Here is a 19,869-nt window from a genome sequence, read left to right as displayed (position 1 = left end):
ATATAACGCTTATGTTGTATGCAGCATACCTACATTTCAAGTCATGGGCTTAGATAGTAAAGCATTGTAGATATCCCATATTCATGTAATGACAGGAACCCCCAAATGACTTCAAAATATTTGACTAGGAAAAATTAAGTATTGAAGAAACTGGTTTGTTTATTTATCTTAAAGCAATCTGTGGGCTGTTGAGCAAGCAGTATGCCTATCTGTGTTCTTGGCAATACATAGGCAATTCAAGTCCTTGAAAGAAGGAGCATCAGTTTTCTTTAAGGGTTTGACCACAGTCAAGGAGGTGGGTAGCCACCAAAGAATATTTGGGTTGTAAAAATTTGGCTTCTTTTTGGAACATGAAGTTGGTTGGGCAGGATGTGAGGATGAATCTGGATGAGCTGGAGGAAGGGATAAATATGATCAAACTATACTGTATGAAAATCTCAATGAATTAGTAAAATACTATCTTATAAGAAAATAGCACAAGACTCGGTGGACACAGGTGATCTTATTTATTCTTCATGGGAATGTGTTGCATGATTGTTTTTTCCTGGAGCACCCAGATGGGGTAAGAGCAGACCAAAGAATTGAGTCCATCAAGTGTAGCTTAATGAACAATGTGCTTACTTGGGCCCACTTGCAGCAAGTAACAGGAGCATGAGAAATTTAAAGGAAGCTACACTGGGAAGAATATGGTATAAAGTATATTTATAAATTATCATGCATTGCTTGTGCTTGGCTGAAAGCAAACTCTGAGCCTGAGAAGAGCTCCCTTTCCCCAGATTCCAGTATGTTTATTCCAAGTGTTCTCCAAAACTCCCTCTATCTATCTGCCTACCTCTCTTAGGGAAGAAGGGAAACAGCAAACAACAAAGGGTATTAAATCAGTATGTCATTTGGAACAGCTAGAAGGTAAACTATACAGTATCTGTATTCTTTTGTATTGGTGTTGCCATTCTTCTTGTCTGGTGCCCATCATGGTACCATCAGTGCACCAGGCAACAACAGACATGGTCAGAATTCCATACAATACTTTGTGTGGCTTGGGTTTTGGTTTCATTAATTCTATGGGGCTAAGCAACTTGAAAGGACACTGGTCACTGCACGGCCTATATGGCAGTGGTTGTAACACTCACGGACACCAAACCACATTGCTATAAATATGCAAGCCAATTTTTCAGAATTTGATTTTATGCTATAACAGAATTAAGTCTCACCCAAAATTGGATATGCTGTTTTAACTATTACTGAAATTAAATATACAATGGATTCTGTCTATTGAAATGCCTTGTATAATGCTAATAATTGTTGTCCTAGTGTGATATCTGAGCTTCTATCTCTTTCCATGACTAGGATCAACATTCTATAGAAGTTGTTTACTTAGTTTTTCTATCTGGGTTATAGATGTAATCCTTTGAGCTTCTATTAACATGCACCATAAATTTATCATCAAAAGTATTGAGGTATACAAATTAGCCTGTTCTCCAAGGATTCTAGCTTTCTCCCAAGCCTATTGATATATACTGTCTGTATCCCATGTGGGACTCCTCATCAAGTCATATAAAGGATGGGCATTTAAAACAAGATGGCTGTGACAGTGAAGCAGTTCCTCTAGAAATCACCCAAAATACATGCAGCTGTTTTGCATTCACAGCCACTGCATAGGCTGATGAAAATTTGTTTCAACAAACTTGTCAGGTGTTAGACACAACTTATCTGACCATCATACTCCAAAGAATTTCACAATTGTGCCTGACCCTCATGCTTTATATAGACTGACTTTTTATCCTCCCTTCTATAGGTGCATTTGTGTATATTCAAGGTACTTTTCTAAATCCTGAAGACCCTGAAAGGATGCCATTATATAAACTTGTATAAGTTATATAATGAAGCTGAATACAGGACTTGCTGGATAAAAAAAATAATGCCCATGACAAACAGTAGGACCCTGAAAATAAACTTGAGAAAACTTGAGTTGCTATCTATTCCAAGCTTGGAGATGTGAGAGGAATAAAAAAAAAATGCTAACATTGTCCAATGCAACATGGAAGTGTCCTGTTACCTACAATTTTTTTTTGTCAAAAGAGCAATGTTGAGTACTAGAATGGATGAGAGGCACAACTTCATTTAGTTGTCTATAATCCATGGCCATTTTTCATGAGTCACCTAGTTTATTTACTGGCCCCATAAGGTTTGTGAAAGGGGTTCAAGAGGGACAAATAATCTCTACCTTTTCTAATTGTTTGATGATTTCTGTAACTTCTTATTTCTCATGACACATGTATTGTTATTTACCTCCCTTCAGATACTCAATTCACCCAACCACACATGACTAATTTAAAATTCTTATCCCCAGGAGAAACTCTCCAACAATGGTATGTAGAAGGTGTCTTATCAGTATATCCATATCCAGTATATTTTCTAGCAAGAGAAAAATTTTCACAGTATGCTCTTAAGGAGATAATCCCCTCCCTTGGGGCAAGCAATGCCCTTTTCATTGACTGTTCTATCTCTGTGTCCATCCACTACCACTCATTGTTCCAGCACCCTAGGAGTTGTCATAACCAATGTACACTCAGTTTCCACATCTGCTAATGTACAAGTATTTTACATTTTCACAGAGGACCTCAAGGTGCCTTGTCTAGCCCTCAGTTGTGAGAAACTTGGCTACTCCTTTAGCAGAATGGCTGGGATGGCTCTCATCCTCATCTTCACAGAGGGCATAATATGAAACACACACTTTTTCTGCACCTTTATTGAACTGTTATTCAAACTTTAAAGCCTTCTGGAGGTTCATGAGCATTAGATTCATCTTCCTGTCAAATTTTCTTCCCCTAGAGACTTTTTCTTGATATATTCTGTCACTTTTGTTTTGCAGGGACCAAGATAGACTTCATCATCTGCCTTCCCTTTCTTTATCCCCACCTGAGTGCTTACAGTGGAGACATAACTTACAAACCCGATTTATATGCTTCCTGTTGTGTTGACTTTTCTTAGGAAGACACGAACAAATACTTTTCATCCTGTATAGGGTACCAATGCTATAATCCATGAAAGATTCCAAATAAGTCTAACTTGGTGAACAAATGAGTTTAAATGTTTTTCCTGACAGGAGCACAGGCTTACAGTGGAGACACAATTGAAGATAAAAGCTCTTCCTCATTAGCAAATGTTTACCTCTTGCATATTCTCACAGAGTGGGACTTTGTATGCCTATGAGATTTCTATGCATAATTACAGATGTTGTGATTTTCTTAAAGCAGCAGTCATGTTATGTCTAAATGTCAGAGTTCTACAATAGAATGAATGTTGACACAAATTTTTTTAAAAACTTTTTTTAACTGAGCTGCATATTTTTCCCACTCCCTTTCCTTCCTCCCTTCTCACCTTCCACCCTCTCCCCTACTCCCACCCCATGCTTCCAATTCTTTGTAGTTGAAACAACTTTTTTTAAAAAGGGAATTTGTCATTAGCTAATAAAACTATATACATGTTTTCCATTTGACCAAGCAATTTCATTCGTAGAGTTTTTAATTGAAGGTATACATTCAACAACAGAAACATAAAAATAAAAAGATGAATCTTGTTTTCTAATCTAATCTGTTACTCTGTGCAGAATGGAAGCTGTTAATATTGAGAGTTTTTATTGAATAGTCTAATGTACCAATATAAAAATGGTTGAAAAAGCCATAGTACATCCATCCAGCGAAGTACCATGTGTAACATGAGGGCCAGTTTGCTGGGGTATCTGTTCCCGCCTAGTACCCCACAGCCGACAAGTCCCAAGGAAAATCACACACAGGATTCCATAAGGTTATAAACTGATTGACCCATTAGGTCAGGCTACTTATTAGCTCTTACAACTTTTGTTACCCCATTATCCTTATCTACGTTAGCCACACGGCTCAGTACCTTTCTCAGCTGGGCAGGTTACATCCTGTCTCTTCGGTGGTCTGTGCAGGAGTGGCAGAGGGAACTTCTGCTTCCAAAATACTCGCAGTCTCTTTGCTCCACCCCTACTTCCTGTCTGGCTTTCCCGCCTATACTGCCTGCCTGGCCAATCAGTGTTTTATTAAAATATGATTGACAGAATACAGACAATTCTCCAACACCAACCATGCATCAATAAAGAGAGTAAGGAATATTTCTTACTGTATAAGGAGTGAAGTCTAATGTATTTGTTTAGTGTAGAAAAATAAAGGAAGGTTAGGGTTATAACTCTAAGCAATAGAATACTTTCTTTTATATGTGAAAAAGAAATAAGAACACAATTATGTGTTTGCTCACTGGGGAAAAAATAAAATAGATAAACAAGAAAATACTGAAATATATTACCTATAGACAGTAGGTGAAAATATAATAAAAAAGGATAGGTATTTCTCTAATCATACATTTTGAACAGTTTTTATATTTAAAACTATGTGTTTTCTAAGTAAAAATGATGAGAAACAAACTAAAATGTAATGCAAAGGAAAATAACCCAATCTAAATGATTAACATATTTGCATTGGAGAAGGCTACTTAACCTAAACAGTTTAGGGTTCCTCTATATTCCAGAATGGAAGAGAATACTGTGAGTTGGAGATTAATGGTTTCTATGCTTTCAGGGCACAAATAAAATAAAACTTAAAAATTTTCCAGGTTTCATTTTACCATGATAAATTTAGCAACTCTTAAACTTATTTTTCTGTAGAACAAATAAATAAGTATATTGTGGAACTAAGTGATTTGCCTTTGGAGGACAGAGTTACAAATGAAACAGAAGGAAAGATGGGGAAATCTATAGTCAGAGACTGGAATTAGAAGACATAATATAGATCAATGGCAGATGTAAAGAAGGAAAAAGTTTACAGAGACATAGAACTAGACTACAGCTTCATGCTTGCTTTTTCTCATTTTGTCTGCAAAGAAGGTAAAGAAGCAGTGGTACTCCACTAACAATGAATGCAGTGTTCAGGGTTTAGAGTCTAACCATGACAAAGAAAAGCAAAATGAAAATGTGTAAACTGATTTTAAAAGAAGAAGAGCCAATATTCCTTAGAGAAAGAGGAAATTCCAGTGGTGGATCTAGAAAATCACAAATTGAAGTACTCAAAAATTTGTAAGAATTGGACAAAAGAGAAACAGGGACTATTTTGAGATCTCCTACAGGGCAAGTCAGGTACAGTTTATGAATTAAATAACTTCAATAAAAGATGATGGCTCACTAAATAAGTAATTTCATATTGATATAGACACTGGTTCCATGGTGATTTTATATAGAAAAATTAATGAATAAATGAATAGATGAGAAAGTCTTTTCAGTGGAATATCAATTAATGAATATAAATGTAATGGCTGACTATCATAAAGGAGTCATAAAGTAGTAATTGAGTAAGATAAAAAATTATTAATGAGCAAAAATTAGCAGGTGAAATTTTGATTTTTAAATGAAGTGTTTATATAGTTTTGAAGGATTCCTCCCCCAAAATACTTGTCAATAATAAGGGGACAATAATTACTTAACTGCAAAAACCTGTTTATATGATAAAAGTGACTACTACCAATAAAAGGACCATCAGGTAACGTGTACATACAGACAAGCGAGAGCATCCATCCTCTGATATCTCTGCCAAAAAAGGCAAAATTTCAATCTAATTGTGAAGAAACATTATATAAAACCAAACTGATTGATGTTGGCAACCAGTCTCCAGGATGGTCCCTCTTCATCTTTGACTCCCAGTATCCCCATCCATGCATAGTGTCTGGCACTGAGAAGGACTGATCTTTGTTCTGAAAATGTTATGACTTCTGAGAATCATGAAAGACATTCTGGCTTTTGTTCTTCTTGATCTGAAATAAGTTAGCTGTTTCTCAAAATGGAAGAAGTTTCAACCCCTATAACTCGAGTCCATTTTCCACATATACATGATGAAGAAATGAGGAATCCAGCCAACAGCCACTGACTGTGCATCTTCTGTGTGCTTTTCCTGTCCCAGTCATCCAGATAGCTGCAGTTGTGGCTATCATTTTGACCACAGTATTGGAGAAGATGTCCAGTCCAGCTAAATTTCTCCCAATTTATGACTTCAGAAACTAAAAAGTACTATTAAGTCTCACTTTAAGTCACTACTAATCATAGGGTAATTTGTTACCATACTGTATAATAGACAAATACTTTGAGTGCCATTGTAGAAAAATAATTACTTCAAAGATATCAAAGACAAACAATGAAAGAACAACATAGTTCCTGATCCAGGAATTGGGGAAGGCTCAGTCAGTAAAATGCTTGTCATACCAGCACCAGGGTTTGAGTTCAAATTTCCAGAATCCAGGTAAAAAACTACACCCAGTATACCTGTCATCCTAGCACAAGGGAGGCGGAAACAGGCAAATGGAACTCACTAAGTAGCCAGCATAGCATAATCTGTAAGTTTTGAGTTCAGAGAGAGACCTTGCCTCAAATAAGAGAGTGGAAAGCAGATAAAAACATTGACATTAGCCTCTAGTCTCCACATACATCTTTATGCACATGTGAAAACACATGAACACGTACAATCACATACTACACCACACACACACACACACACACACACACACACACACACTCCGGGAGATTTTTTTAAAATTTTTTTATTTATTAAATTTTTTACCTCCTCCCCACCTCACATTTCTCTTTCACTCTCCCACTCCTTCTCCCTCTTCATCTCCAGTCCTAAGAGCAGTCAGGGTTCCCTGCCCCTTGGGAAGTCCAAGAACTTCCCCCTTCCATCCAGGTCTAGGAAGGTGAGCATCCAAACAAACTAGGCTCCCACAAAGCCAGTCCATGCAGTAGAATCAAAACCCAGTGCCATTGTTCTTGGCTTCTCAGTCAGCCCTCATTGACAGCCACATTCAGAGAGTCCGGTTTGATGACATGCTCCATCACTCCCAGTTCAGCTGGCCTTGGTGAGCTCACATTAGATTAGTCCCACCATCTCAGTGGGTGAATGCACTCCTTACGGTCCTGACTTCCTTGCTCATGTTCTCCCTCCTTCTGCTCCTCATTTGGACCTTGGGAGCTTAGTCCAGTGCTCCAGTATGGGCCTCTGTCTCTATCTCCATCCATCGCCGGATGAAAGTTCTATGGTGAAGAAACTAGACATTAAAAGTCGACTAATGGAATCAAATAGAAGACCCGGATTTTAACCCACAAACCTATGAACACCTGATTTCGGACAAAGGAGCTAAAAGTATACAATGGAAGAAAGAAAGCATCTTTAACAAATGGTGCTGGCATAACTGCATGTCAACCTGTAGAAGAGTGAAAATAGATCCATATCTATCAACATGCACAAAACTGAAGTACAAATGGATTAAAGACCTCAATATTAATCTGAACACACTGAACCTGATAAAAGAGAAAGTGGGAAGTAGTCTACAACACATGGTCACAGAAGACCACTTCCTACATAAAACCCCAGGAGCACAGACAATAAGAGCAACAGTGAATAAATGGGCCCTCCTGAAACTGAGAAGCTTCTGTAAAGCAAAGGACGCTGTCATTAAGACAAAAAGGCAGCCTACTGATTTGGAGAAGATCTTCACCAACCCCGCATCAGACAAAGGTCTGTTCTCCAAAATATATAAACTCAAGAAACTAGACATTAAAACTCTAATTAACAAAATTAAAAAATGAGATTTTTTTAAATTAAAGAAAAAGAAACCCAAGAATCAAATATATGATCCTGAGGGTGTATAGTTTTGTTGTTCTTATTTTGCCATTACAGACTATTGATGTGATCATCAAAATTTCAATGCAGGAAAAATTATACTATATTAATTGGGTTTGGAAATGAATTTACTGGAACAAAATGCAAAACAGGTTTAATGAATACAATACTGTAAATTGACACATAATACGAATATTGTAGATTAGTAGAAATTAGTATTATTTTGTGAAATGTTTCAGATCTAGGCAGAGAAAAGGTTAATGTACGTGGTTGCACAGTCAACAAAAAGTAGGCAAGCCAGGCGCTAAGCAGGACTCAGTTTGAGCCAAAATCAGATTTATCCGGGGCCGCCCTCCCTGCCTCTTTCGCTCCTGGCCACCTGCAGATGTGCTCCACAAGTCTTCAGTACCCAGAGCGGAGCAGACGCTATTTCAGGGTCCTTCCCCACAACTTACAGCCAGACGCCACCAGCACTTAGACAAATCCCCCTATCCTTGCTGGAGACTCAGAACACTCAGAAAGCAACCTTCTCATGGGCCGCTGCGGTGGCATGGGAGCCTTGGGTTCGCTCTGTGTTTTCTTCACTCTCATCGCGCCAGGAGTTCTTGGTGAGCTGGGCACGGGAGTGCAGAGAAGGGAACTCCTTCAGGGCTAGAAATTTTTCTGCGCCTATACAAAGGTTAGAGACCAAACCAGGGATATGGGGCCCTTCTGGATACTTGTCTGTCCCTGACAACTTCGGAGACTCAGTCAGTCTTTGAAGCAGAATGGCCCCACCTCTTCTGGGACCTGGATCACCACCACTGAAACCTGAGCCACGCGTGGGCGCTTTTGAATGACTGCTGCCTCTGTTTGGTGGTTCTCTCTCTCTCTCAGGCTCCCAGCCTCTTGAGAATTCAGCCAAGTGCTGTGTTCAAGGATCATAGGGCTCATGTGCTTCTGTGCATGCAGAAATCCTCTCTAGCCATGGAAGGGTTGTTGAGTCCCTGCTTTTCTTAAAGAATAATACCTGATTCTCCAGTATGGGTCTCAGATTTTGTTTAACTTTGATAGGATATTTAAGACTGTGACTTCTGTAGCAGTGTATGCTTACATAGGTTCTCCTTCAACGTTCTCTGTAACAGTTTTTGGTTTTTATTGTTTTTGTTTTATAGATTGGCTTGCTTTTAAAGTAGTATAGTTTCCTCTGGTAGTGAAGACATAGGTTATAAGACAGCCTCAATAGCTGGGTGAATTTTGGCAAGTTGTAATATAATTTATTCTCGTAGTGAATATATTCATAGGTTATAAGATATTTACTATAAGCAAATATCAATAGCTGGGTAAATGTTAGAAAGTCGGTTAGAGCCCCGACCCTCAGTTTCTCACATATGAAATGAAGTTAGAAATGAGCTGTGCTACAGTCCCACAGAGTTGTGAGAAATCATGAGCTGCTGGGGAAATTTGGTCACGGTACTTGATTGTTGACACTTGCAAGTGTAGTAATTAGCAGTTAATGGTGAATCTTGTCATTAAATGCAGAACTAATTAGTTCTGGTTCAACTTCTACTGGAAAATAAATTCTAGGGATGACTGGACCTCGTTTCATGTTCACTGATGAATATTTTATGCTTAGTACCATATTTTCCTTAACATACATAACTCTCATTTTAAAAACTCAGCTATTAGATATTCAGAGTCCCAGTGTTAAGGCATTTGATGATAATTGTCAATAATGGTCTCATAGCCCATTACTGATTTCTGGCCAGCTTTTCAGATTAATATTCATCACATTCATAAATCCTCCATCTACTTCCACAGGATTTCTAAATCACTTATGTAAAGCCGCTTAGATCTAAATAGTTCATTGCACCCTGTCCTCCAGAAACATTTTCTATGTTATAGTCGCTACTCTGATCTTCACTCTGATGCTAGAAAGAGGTAAAGAGGGAACAGGGACTTTTAAGAAAACCCACATCATGCAATTTAAAAAATTATTACATGTATTTATTTGTTTACTGGGGGGTGTGCATTCAATGGCATATGCTTGGAGGTCAGGGACTATTTAAAAAGAGTTAGCTCTCTCCTTTCACCTGTGGCTCCAGGGATTAAACTCAATTGGTCAGTCAGGTTAGACAGCAGTGTCTTTAGCCAGTGAGACAAGGCACCTGCTCCTTTGCTTTTCTGACTGGAGGAGAATTCAGTCTTTGGAGATTCTGTACTGAGGCCTGGGAGGTGGGTGGTTTCAGTAAACGTCCAAGGTCTCTTTACTAGAGATGAGACTTCCATTAATCCTCATCCAGAAAGAAAAATTCTTGCCTCTTTTTGACATGGAAAGTCACATTATAAAGTTCCCTCTTCCTTTGTAGTTTCCAGATCTTGTATTCCTCTTGGTCTGTATTTTTGCCACTGATTGAATCTTATGAATGTAAATGGTTTCCCATACTGTGGAAGATAATTTAACTTTGTCCTTATTTACATTTGATAATCACACATTATTATCTAATTAGAATAACTGGTAGAAGTGGTATCACATATACATCAATTAAAGTAAATTTGATTTTATAAGATCTCTATGATAATTTCGTATCCTATGCTAAAAGCTTTTATTTATAAGATTTTTGCTTGTAAGGTTGGAGAGATGGCTCAGTAGTTAGAGCACTTGCTGTTCTTGCAGAGGACAAGGTTTGGTTTCCAGCTTCCACTTGGTGCCTCATAATCACCCGCAACTCCAGTTCTAGGAAATGCATAACTGTCTTAAGGACTTTGCAGTCACTGATCATGTATAGTGTACATACATACATGTAGGTAAAATACTGTTAGAAATGAAATAAAAAATAAGATATTAAAAAAAAACTTTTAAAGATATTTTCATGTGTATATTTCTGATTTTTATTATAAAACCAGAGGATGCTTTTTTTATTTTTTGTACCCATTATTGTTTGAATATAATGTGTCTCCCATAAGCTCATGTATCTGAACAGTCAGTCTACAGTTGTCCTGTAGAACCTTTAGAAGGCCATAGTTCTATCTATGAACTATGTGAGAGTGGACCTTGGAGGTTATATCTTCTCCCCACTTCCAGCTAAACTTTCCACTTCCTGACTGGTGTCATGTAACCAGCAGCTGTTGAAGTTTTCTTCCCCTAAAGACCAAGCTGCTCCAGTCATGTGCCTTCCTCATCATAATGAATGATATCCCCTGGACTATAAGCCAGCTAATCCCTCCTCCCTTACGTTGTATCTGTCAAGCATTTGGTCACAATGATAAAAAAATAACTAGTACAAATAGCTGACATAACTTCCCTTCAACCCTACCAAAAAGTATATAGGCTCATCATTTTATTACTATTTTATCACATAAGGTTATCTTATTACATAAGGTTATGTAAGGCCAGTCTCATGCAAGTATATAATATACTTTGAGGATATCCTATGACTCCCTTCCTTCTTAATCTTCTCCCTTCCCATTAGTACCTTTTGTTCTTCCAGACAGTTTGTATCTATATTCAATTATATATGAGAGAGAAAAAAGATACTCGTTTTGCTAAATCTGACTTAATTCACTTGATATTATTATCTCTGGTTACATTCATCTTCTTACAAACAATATAACTTTGTTATTGATAGCTGAAAAGGTTCCATTGTGTATGTATACATTTTCTTAATTTATTCTATTGCTGGGCACCTAGGCTGGTTCCATAACTTAGCCACTGTGAATAGTACTACATTAAACATTGATGTGCAAGTATATCTGGAATGCTGACTTGGACTCTTCTGCGTAAATATTGACAAAAGCACTCATGTGGTAGATCTATTTTTGTTATTATTAAATACTATTTACTATTTGTTTGTTGAGAAATCTCCAGACAGATTTTTACAGTGGCTGGACTAGTTAACAATCTCATCAGCAATGTAAAAGTGTTCCTTTTTTTACAAATCCTTTTCAGCATTTGTTTACTTATTTTCTTCATGACTGTCATTCTGACTAGTGAAAGTGAAACCTTAATGTGGTTTTTACTTTCATTTTTCTGATGACTAGTGAGGTTTAACACATTTTTCATATTTTTTGAACATTTTATACTTCTTTTAAGAGTTCTATGTTTACTCCATTGGTTCACTTATAAATGAGGGATTTTTGGTGTTTATACTTTTATCCCCTTTTATTTTTTGGATATGAATCAGGTATCTAGTTAGCAAAGATTTTCTCCCACTTTGTAGATGATCTGTTCACCTATTTTTTCTTTTCCTGAGCAGAAAAGAAAAAATACTTTATACTTTCATGAAGTCTCATTTGTCACTTGGCACTATTTCCTAAGCAACTGGACCCTTACAAGTGCTTTCCTATGCTGACATCTTGCAGCATTCCTCCTTTATTTTCTTCTATTGTTTTCTGAGTTTTGTATTATATATTAAGTTATATATATTCATTATTGAAGTTCTACATGCTTTTCTTATTTTTCCTGACTTCACTGTATTAAAAAGAAAACAAACAATCCACCCACAGTTTTAAATTGTAAAATTGTAAAAGGGTGGAATTTTATGAAAAAAGTTCTCCAGATATTATTCCTCTGCTTTGCTTTAAAAGTTTTGAATCTCTGAATTTCTCTGTGTCTACCCATACTAGAATGATTTTCTTAGATAATTTTGCTCCAGACAAGAATACTTCTAAAGATCAAATTTGTTAGAATAATTGGTGGCAGGAGAGAAGCAGAGAAACTTCAGCCTTTCTCAGCTTTGATATTTTTGTGGTCCTTATTTCTAGGTCACTATAAGTCACTGCCAAGATATACTTTTGCTAAACCTAATATTGAGAGTGATAAGACTGAGTTTGCTGTTGACACAACTTGGAAATACAAATGCCTCCATGGGTATAGTGGGAAGCCATTCTTAATCACCTGCTTAAAGAACTCCAAGTGGTCAGATGGTCAGCAGTTCTGTTTTCATGAGTGCTCCTACAAGCCATGTTTGTCTTTATCATTCTATCTGTACAGGATAGTATACCATTTTCCAGACCAAAGACAAATAAATTAGTATGTCATGGCAAGCAAAGTGTGATCCCAGCCTTTTTGTTTCCTTTAACTCCTAAATTTTCTGAATACTAGGGTTTAAGTCATCACATGGTTTAACATCATCTTTCTGACATCATTCTATGATTTTTTACATTGTGTTAGAGATTAAATGTTAGTGTATAAAATGATATTAGTTTCATCTTTTTCTTACCACATTTAATTCAACAGATATTTTTATTAACTAACATGAGTGAAGTAGTAGACAATGGACTGTGTAAGGGACAGCACAAATTACACATATATAACATATAACTAAGGATTGAACACAAGGTGTTATTTAGGCAAGGCAAGCACTCTATCTCCAGGCTTTATGATGTTTAATAGTAGAGGTAAACTGCTATTCAACCATAGAAAAATAAATGCTATTTAAGAGAATTAGGGAGATTGAGGCTTTCTGGATAGAAATTTGGAGGAAATGGTATCTTTGATATTTTAGTTTTTTGCTTGTTTGTTTTTTGAGACAGAGTTTCTTTGTGTAACAGTCCTAGATGTCCTGGAACTAGCTCTTGTAGACCAGACTGGCCTCGAAATCACAAAGCTCTGCCTCCCTCTTCCTTCAGAGTGCTGGAATTAAAGCTCTGCACCACCATCACTCAGCAGAAGTGATATCTTTGGAAAAACTGGAGAAAGATCAGTATGGTTTGAGTACATATAAACACCAAGATTTTATACTTTTTCCTGTGAATAATAGTAATTCATCATAAATTTTTGAGAGATAAGTATAATATATTTATATTTATTTATATTATATTTTTATTATTATATTGATTATATTATATTAATTATATTATATATAAAAGAAGAAATTTGGGCTCGAGAGATGGCTCAGTGGTTAAGAGCACTGCCTGCTCTTCTAAAGGTCCTGAGTTCAATTCCCAGCAACCAGCTGATAGCTCGCAACCATCTAGACTGAGATCTGGTGCCCTCTTCTGACCTGCAAGCATGCATGCAGGCAGAATACTGTATACACAATAATTAAATAAATCTTAAAAAAAAGAAAGGAAGGAAGGAAGAACAAAAGAAAGAAAGAAAGAAAAAAAGAAAGAAAGAAAGAAAGAAAGAAAGAGAAACTCATGTCATGTTATGATGGAAGTAATAGACCAATGGAGGCCAGCATTAGAAAGATGAATTTTTGTAGAGAGCTGCGTGATGCCACACCTTAAAGGTGGCGCTGGTTTCTGCCTTCCACCTTCCTGACCGTGAGTGCTCTCAGCTGTGAATAACTCCATATATGGCTAATGCTAAAGATCTGGCTTGCTTCCACGTTTTTGGATCTATCTGCATTACCCACGTGGCTTGTAGGGTTTGGCTACCCAAAGGTTATTTAAGCTGTAGGCTGGCATTGCCCCGGGGTGAGAAGGTGAGAAAATTGTTCAAAGGTCCTGAATAAACCACAGAGAGAAGAGTCTGGTGTTGCATCTTTCTTGCTGGTGAGGCGGGCGTGATAAATTTTGCCACTCAACAATACAGTAAAACAATAAAAATGCCAAAGTAATAGGTTTGGAAGATATTCTGGAATCCAGGCCCTAAAATTTTGTAACTAATTGAACTGAAGGATTAGAGGATGAGTTATAGAGAGGAAATGATGACTGTAGGCTTTTAATACATGAGACTTGGTAAATGATGCCATTAGCTGATAGATTTTAATAATGAGAACATAGAGTTTTTAATATAGAATTGACCACAAATAAAGTTTTCTTTCATACACAGAAATATAGACAATAAGGTTTGAACAGTGTTTCTCCTTGAGAAAGCACAGATTTTGCAAATTTCACAAATTGCTTTGAGAAAACATACGCAGAACAATCAGCAAGTCCAGTCAGGGAATTTAATAGAAAACGCATAATGTCTTCTCCATTCCAGCCCCAAATCCTATTTTGTTTCCCTTGTAGGTAGATCTTGTACAACTCCTGGAGACCTCCTCCATGGTTCTGTGAATATAAGTATGGGTATCAAGTTTGGGTCAACAATTCCATATTCTTGTAATACAGGGTGAGTAAGCAGGAAGCCTCCTCAGAGTATATGGATACAGAAATAATATTTCTAACCAGAAACCCTTGAATATGAAAAAAAACAGAAGCATGGTCTCCTTGGTCTGCTTTAGAAATGACATTTCAGTGTTGCTCAGTTAAGGGGATCCTTAGAAAGAAAGAAGATGGAGCTACCTTGCTTCAATTTTAAGTCTCCTGTGCTATTGACAAGAAAGTCAGACTTCATTTGCTCTAATGTTGAACCTATTAGAGAAGCACTTCTTTATCACTATTTCACCATATCATGCATGTTATTCTACCCTTTTCTCCTTCTTTAAGTGGAAAAAATTAGGCTTTTCTAAAGTGTTAAGTGTGACCTGGATGTGATCAAGCACCTCTTTGTCTCCAGAGATCGACTCATTGATGACTCATCTGCTAGATATATTCTCTCAGACAATAATCTAATTTGGGATAATGACAGGCCTACTTGTGAATGTGAGTAAAATGATCTCTTTACGACATCCTACTAAATTTTTCTCATCCCTTTCTAAAGGGAAAATGGATATCAGCGCATAAAAATGAGTGCCTGAGACATTTCACTCGGTTTGGGTTGTTATGGACACAGCTCTGACTGATATTCTTCCATGATCTCTAATCCTATCACACTATTCCATTAATGTTCTTTTATGATGTTATTTAGTGGTGACTAGGTTCTTAAATTTAAAGTATGCATGAGTTTACACATGACTAATGCAACCCAAGTAAAATTAGATCACCCCAAGAAGTCTCTAATAACACAGACTGTACTCTGTCTGCCCTCATAGCTTTTTGGCTTTTTAATCAGCCCGTTCCATGTATTTTCCTTTCTGACTTATTTTTATTTGACCAGAATACAGAATTTCATTATTAAAAGTAAGTTGTAAGTAAAGTTTTTTTGGTTTATGAAAATGAAGACTAAATTTTTAGAAAATAGAACATTTTAATTGCTTTCTCTCTGTTCTTAACTACTTCCCTTCAAAAGCTATTCCTTGTGAGTCACCTCCAGCCATTGTCAATGGGGACTCTTACAGAAGCAGTAGAGACACCTTTTTGTATGGAATGGTAGTAAAGTATCATTGCCATGTTGGAAAAAAATGGGGAAAAACTGTTTGACCTGGTGGGTAAGGAGTCAATACATTGCACCAGCAAAGACAATCAAGTTGGCATCTGGAGCAGTCCACCCCCTCAGTGTATTCCTATAGTCAAGCGCCCAGTGCCACAAATTGAAAATGGAGAAGTGGAGTCTGGATTTAAATGTTCCTTCTTCTTAAATGACACAATAACATTTAAGTGCAAGCCTGGCTTTACTATGAAAGGCAGCAGTATAGTGTGGTGCCAGCCAAACAGAAAATGGAGCCCTCCACTGCCAACATGCTTCAGGGGTAAGTTGGGCTGAAACTTTGGGTATCTGGGCAACAAATACTTGGCAAAATGTTGAACATTACTAATCATCAGGGAAACGCAAATCAAACCAAAATTATATATGACTTCTCTTCACTTTATAATGACTTATCAAAAAATATAGAACTGGGGAGTTGGCTCAGTGTATAAAGTGTTTGTACAAATGTGAAGGCTTGAGCTTAATAAGCAAAACCTATATATTAAAAAACCTTTGTAGTGGCACATGCTTATAATCCCAGAATCTGAGAGGCAGAGCCAGACAGATCCCTAGGGCTTACTGACAAGCAGCCAGTCTAGCTTAGCTGGTGAGCCAGTTCCCTTGTCTCATAAAATAAGATCATCTCCTCTATATACATATGTATCAGTGTACACTCCCACATACATACACATACACACACACAGGCATGAGGGCCTGAATCAATTTTTACACATATAAAGGCTCCTTCATTGCACAGTATATCAAATACTGTTAAGAACAGAGACAAAAGTCAGATTAGATAGGGGAAATAAGTTCCAGCGTCCCTATAAACAATAGAATTCCCACTGTTTATTATATCTTTTAATATATATTTTAAAATCTAGAATAAAGGATTTTGAAAGTTTTCACTTGCAAAGAAATAAGTTTTAGAAGACAGACGCTTACCCTTATTTTCATATTACACAATATACTTATCTAAGCATCACGTGGTTTCTCATAAATATGTACAATTACATCTTTTAAAGAATAAAAGTAATTTTAAAACCCAGTACAAAAGTTCATCATTAGAGTTTTAGATAATTATATTTTATTTAAGTGAGGATAAATTCTCCATTATATTGGCCATATTGAAAGATGAAATTAACTAAGATAAGAATTTGATTCAAAATTGTGTAGATATCCATCTTGATAATGAAAATAAGTTTTGTGGAAGAAAGCTGGTAGTTATCTTGAGCCTGTGGCCCCCATTCTCTCCTTTTACTCCTAGTATAAACTGTCTGCCTTTTTAAAAGCCTGGCAACAAAATTCAGAAGTCTCAGAAGCCTTGTTTTTGAACTTAAAAGAATGTGGAAGATTTGAGTAGGGAAAATTTGTGTTATAAAAGTTTGGTTCCTTTTCTAGCCTGTTGATGGAAGGCTATCTCAGATTTTTTAATAGAATAAAGTGAAAATGAGTAACAGTAATATTCAGGGGCATGGATCAAAAAAGAGAACGCAGGTAGACATATGGCTTTTTACATCTGGGCAGAAAAAGGCACAGTAAGCCTACTCTATGACCCAACTTCTCAGCCTTAGTATGGGAGAGTTGCTATGAATACCTTTATCCCACCCAACTAAGAACAAGACAACTAGCTGTAAGTTATAAAGAATAAAGTTCTTATTGCAGAAATAAAAAAACTTTCTGGTCCTATTCTTTCCTCAGGATGTCTACCACCTGAAAACATCCATCATAGTGATTATAAAGAAAAAGATAAGGAATTCTTTTCTGTAGGCCAGGAAGTGTCATATACCTGTGAACCTGGCTATAATCTCATTGGAACTAACTTGGTCCAGTGTACATCCTTTGGAACCTGGAGCCATGCAGCCCCAACATGTGAAGGTGCCTAGACACTCTGCTATATTCAAAGGAAACTCAACTGTTTCCTGACTCTTCATGTGCAAGCTGTCTCTTTTTTTTCCTAGTGAAATCATGTGATGCCATTCCAAACCAACTTCCCAATGGCAGTGTGTTTCTTCCTTCTAATCTCCAACTCGGAGCAGAGGTTTCCTTTGTTTGTAATAAAGGGTGAGTGTGACGTGATAGGTCCTGCCCTGATGGTTTCCCATAACAATTTCAAAATATGAATTCTAAAGTTAGTTAAGTTTTTAGTGTCTTATATTTTCTTTCCTTTTCTTGACCTTTTCTGACTAAGAACTCTGTCATTAACCAATTCCTTTTTCTTTTCTTGAAGTGTGTATATTTTGTGCTTGACCAGCAAAAGTAGGAAATGTCATTTCATCATCTGGAAATTCAAAGTTTTGGTTCACAAATTAAGACTCCTGTTATGGAGAATGAATAAAAACTTTGGACTTAGTGATACTCATTGAAATAAGCTTGGGTAACAAGGTTTTTGCTATTTTCCCTATAGGAATTGAGACTGTTTTCCTCAAAATGATCTAGATACAACTGACATGTGGATGCTAAAAAGGAGAGGGAGAATTCTAAAGAAAAGATGCATTTTTGTATGTTTCAATCCATTTTTGATTTATTGTTTGGTGGAGCAGATTCACAAGTAACTATGTGCTTTTTCTTAAGTCATAAATATTTTAAAATGCATACCAACCTACAAATACTTGAAAGAAGTGATTCAATCTGTACAATTGAAAGGTGGGTTGTTCTAGTGATGATTTGCTGCTCCTCATTGTTTAAGGTTCCAGTTAAATGGCAAATCTTCTCATCAGTGTGTCCCAGAAGGAGAGACAGTAATCTAGAACAAGTCTCCTGTCTGTGAACATGAGTAGAAAATAAACATAATCAAATACAGATCTTGTCTTTTGATTCTGTATTCCCGTCAAATAAAACACCTCACCCAACTATGTAATTTAAATCGATATTTGTCACTTAACAGTATTTAATATTTCAGCATTTCCTCTTGCTTTTGTAATGGATAGATATGGCTAAAAGTGACTTGAGCTTGACTATAGGAAGGGCTGTGGTCTGCTGTGCTCTGCTGTGTGCTTGTGTGCTGGGGTGGGGCAAGGCTGAGTGGTCTTGACAGAGCTAAGGGAGAGGCATAAGCCCAAACAGAGGGAGGTCCTTGGAGGCCATCTGCCTGGTCCAGTTCATCCTGGATATCCGGGCAGACTCAAAGTAGGGCTCCTTGTGCACAAGGCAAGAGCACAAATCATAGATGCTAGCCCTGAGGTGAGACATACTTTGGACCCCATGTATTTTCGTGGTCTCTTCTGCCTTGTGTGTAGCTCTCTTGGGAGGAATAAGGTGATTTTAAAGGTATACTTTTACCCCTCCCTTGGACTGAAAAAAAAATGAAACTGCAATTTCTCCAGGAGTCTAATGCTAGAAGAAGGAAAGGGCCAGGACCCTGGTGCTACAAAAGCATTTGTCTCTGTGTATTTGTGTGTTTATTCTCCAGAGGGAGATTTCATGGAGTTCTTTCAACTTGATAGACCACCTTGCAGGAAAGACTAACACTAAGACAATGATGGGCCAATGATGGTCAGGACCACGCTGGACCAGGACCACTTAGCTGTGTACACCCTCTTGTCTTCTACTTAAACCTGAACATCCTGTCAGGACTGAGAGTCTGGACATCTGAAGGAGGGTCACTAGATCGCTTTGTTCTTCTTCATTACACGACTGCATTGAACACCCCTCCTTTCCTCTTTTCAGTATTAACTTTGTCTCTATGAGGCCCATGGAGGGTGGGTAGTTGAGTCTAACTTGCTAAGGATGCTCTGTAACGTGATTGGCCTGAAGCAGTCCAGGGGAGCCTGGATCTGCGCTCCTGGGATGTGACTAAGGGTAATTGGAGCCTGTATCTCCGTGCCATCTTGCTTTTAGCTGTTCTTGGGAAGGATCTCAGCAGATGGCAGACCCCTAAGGAGGTGTAATTGACACAAGGAACAGCCATTCTCAGAGACAGTATCAATGTGTCTGTGTAGAGTCTTATCCTGAGTATCTGAAGTGCATGTCCGGAGTCATCTGTACAGATGGGTTTCAGCACTCGTATAGCGAGAACTTTCAAAG

At 37.3% G+C, this 19,869-nt stretch overlaps 1 protein-coding gene across 1 annotated transcript in view; it reads right to left on the bottom strand.

Moving 5' to 3' along the window:
- The window catches only part of LOC148117935 (uncharacterized), a 74,722-nt gene that overhangs the window by 28,498 nt on the left and 26,355 nt on the right, over nucleotides 1-19,869 (bottom strand). The window contains exon 2 of the mRNA XM_087901759.1: nucleotides 8,212-8,354. Within this exon, the coding sequence (XP_087757885.1) occupies nucleotides 8,212-8,354 (143 nt within the window). The remainder of the gene's footprint in view (nucleotides 1-8,211; nucleotides 8,355-19,869) is intronic.

Source organism: Myodes glareolus, chromosome 25 (genome assembly GCF_982192425.1).
Source record: "Myodes glareolus chromosome 25, mMyoGla1.1, whole genome shotgun sequence".
Lineage (NCBI taxonomy): Eukaryota > Metazoa > Chordata > Mammalia > Rodentia > Cricetidae > Myodes > Myodes glareolus.
This window is presented reverse-complemented; position numbering and strand designations above follow the sequence as displayed.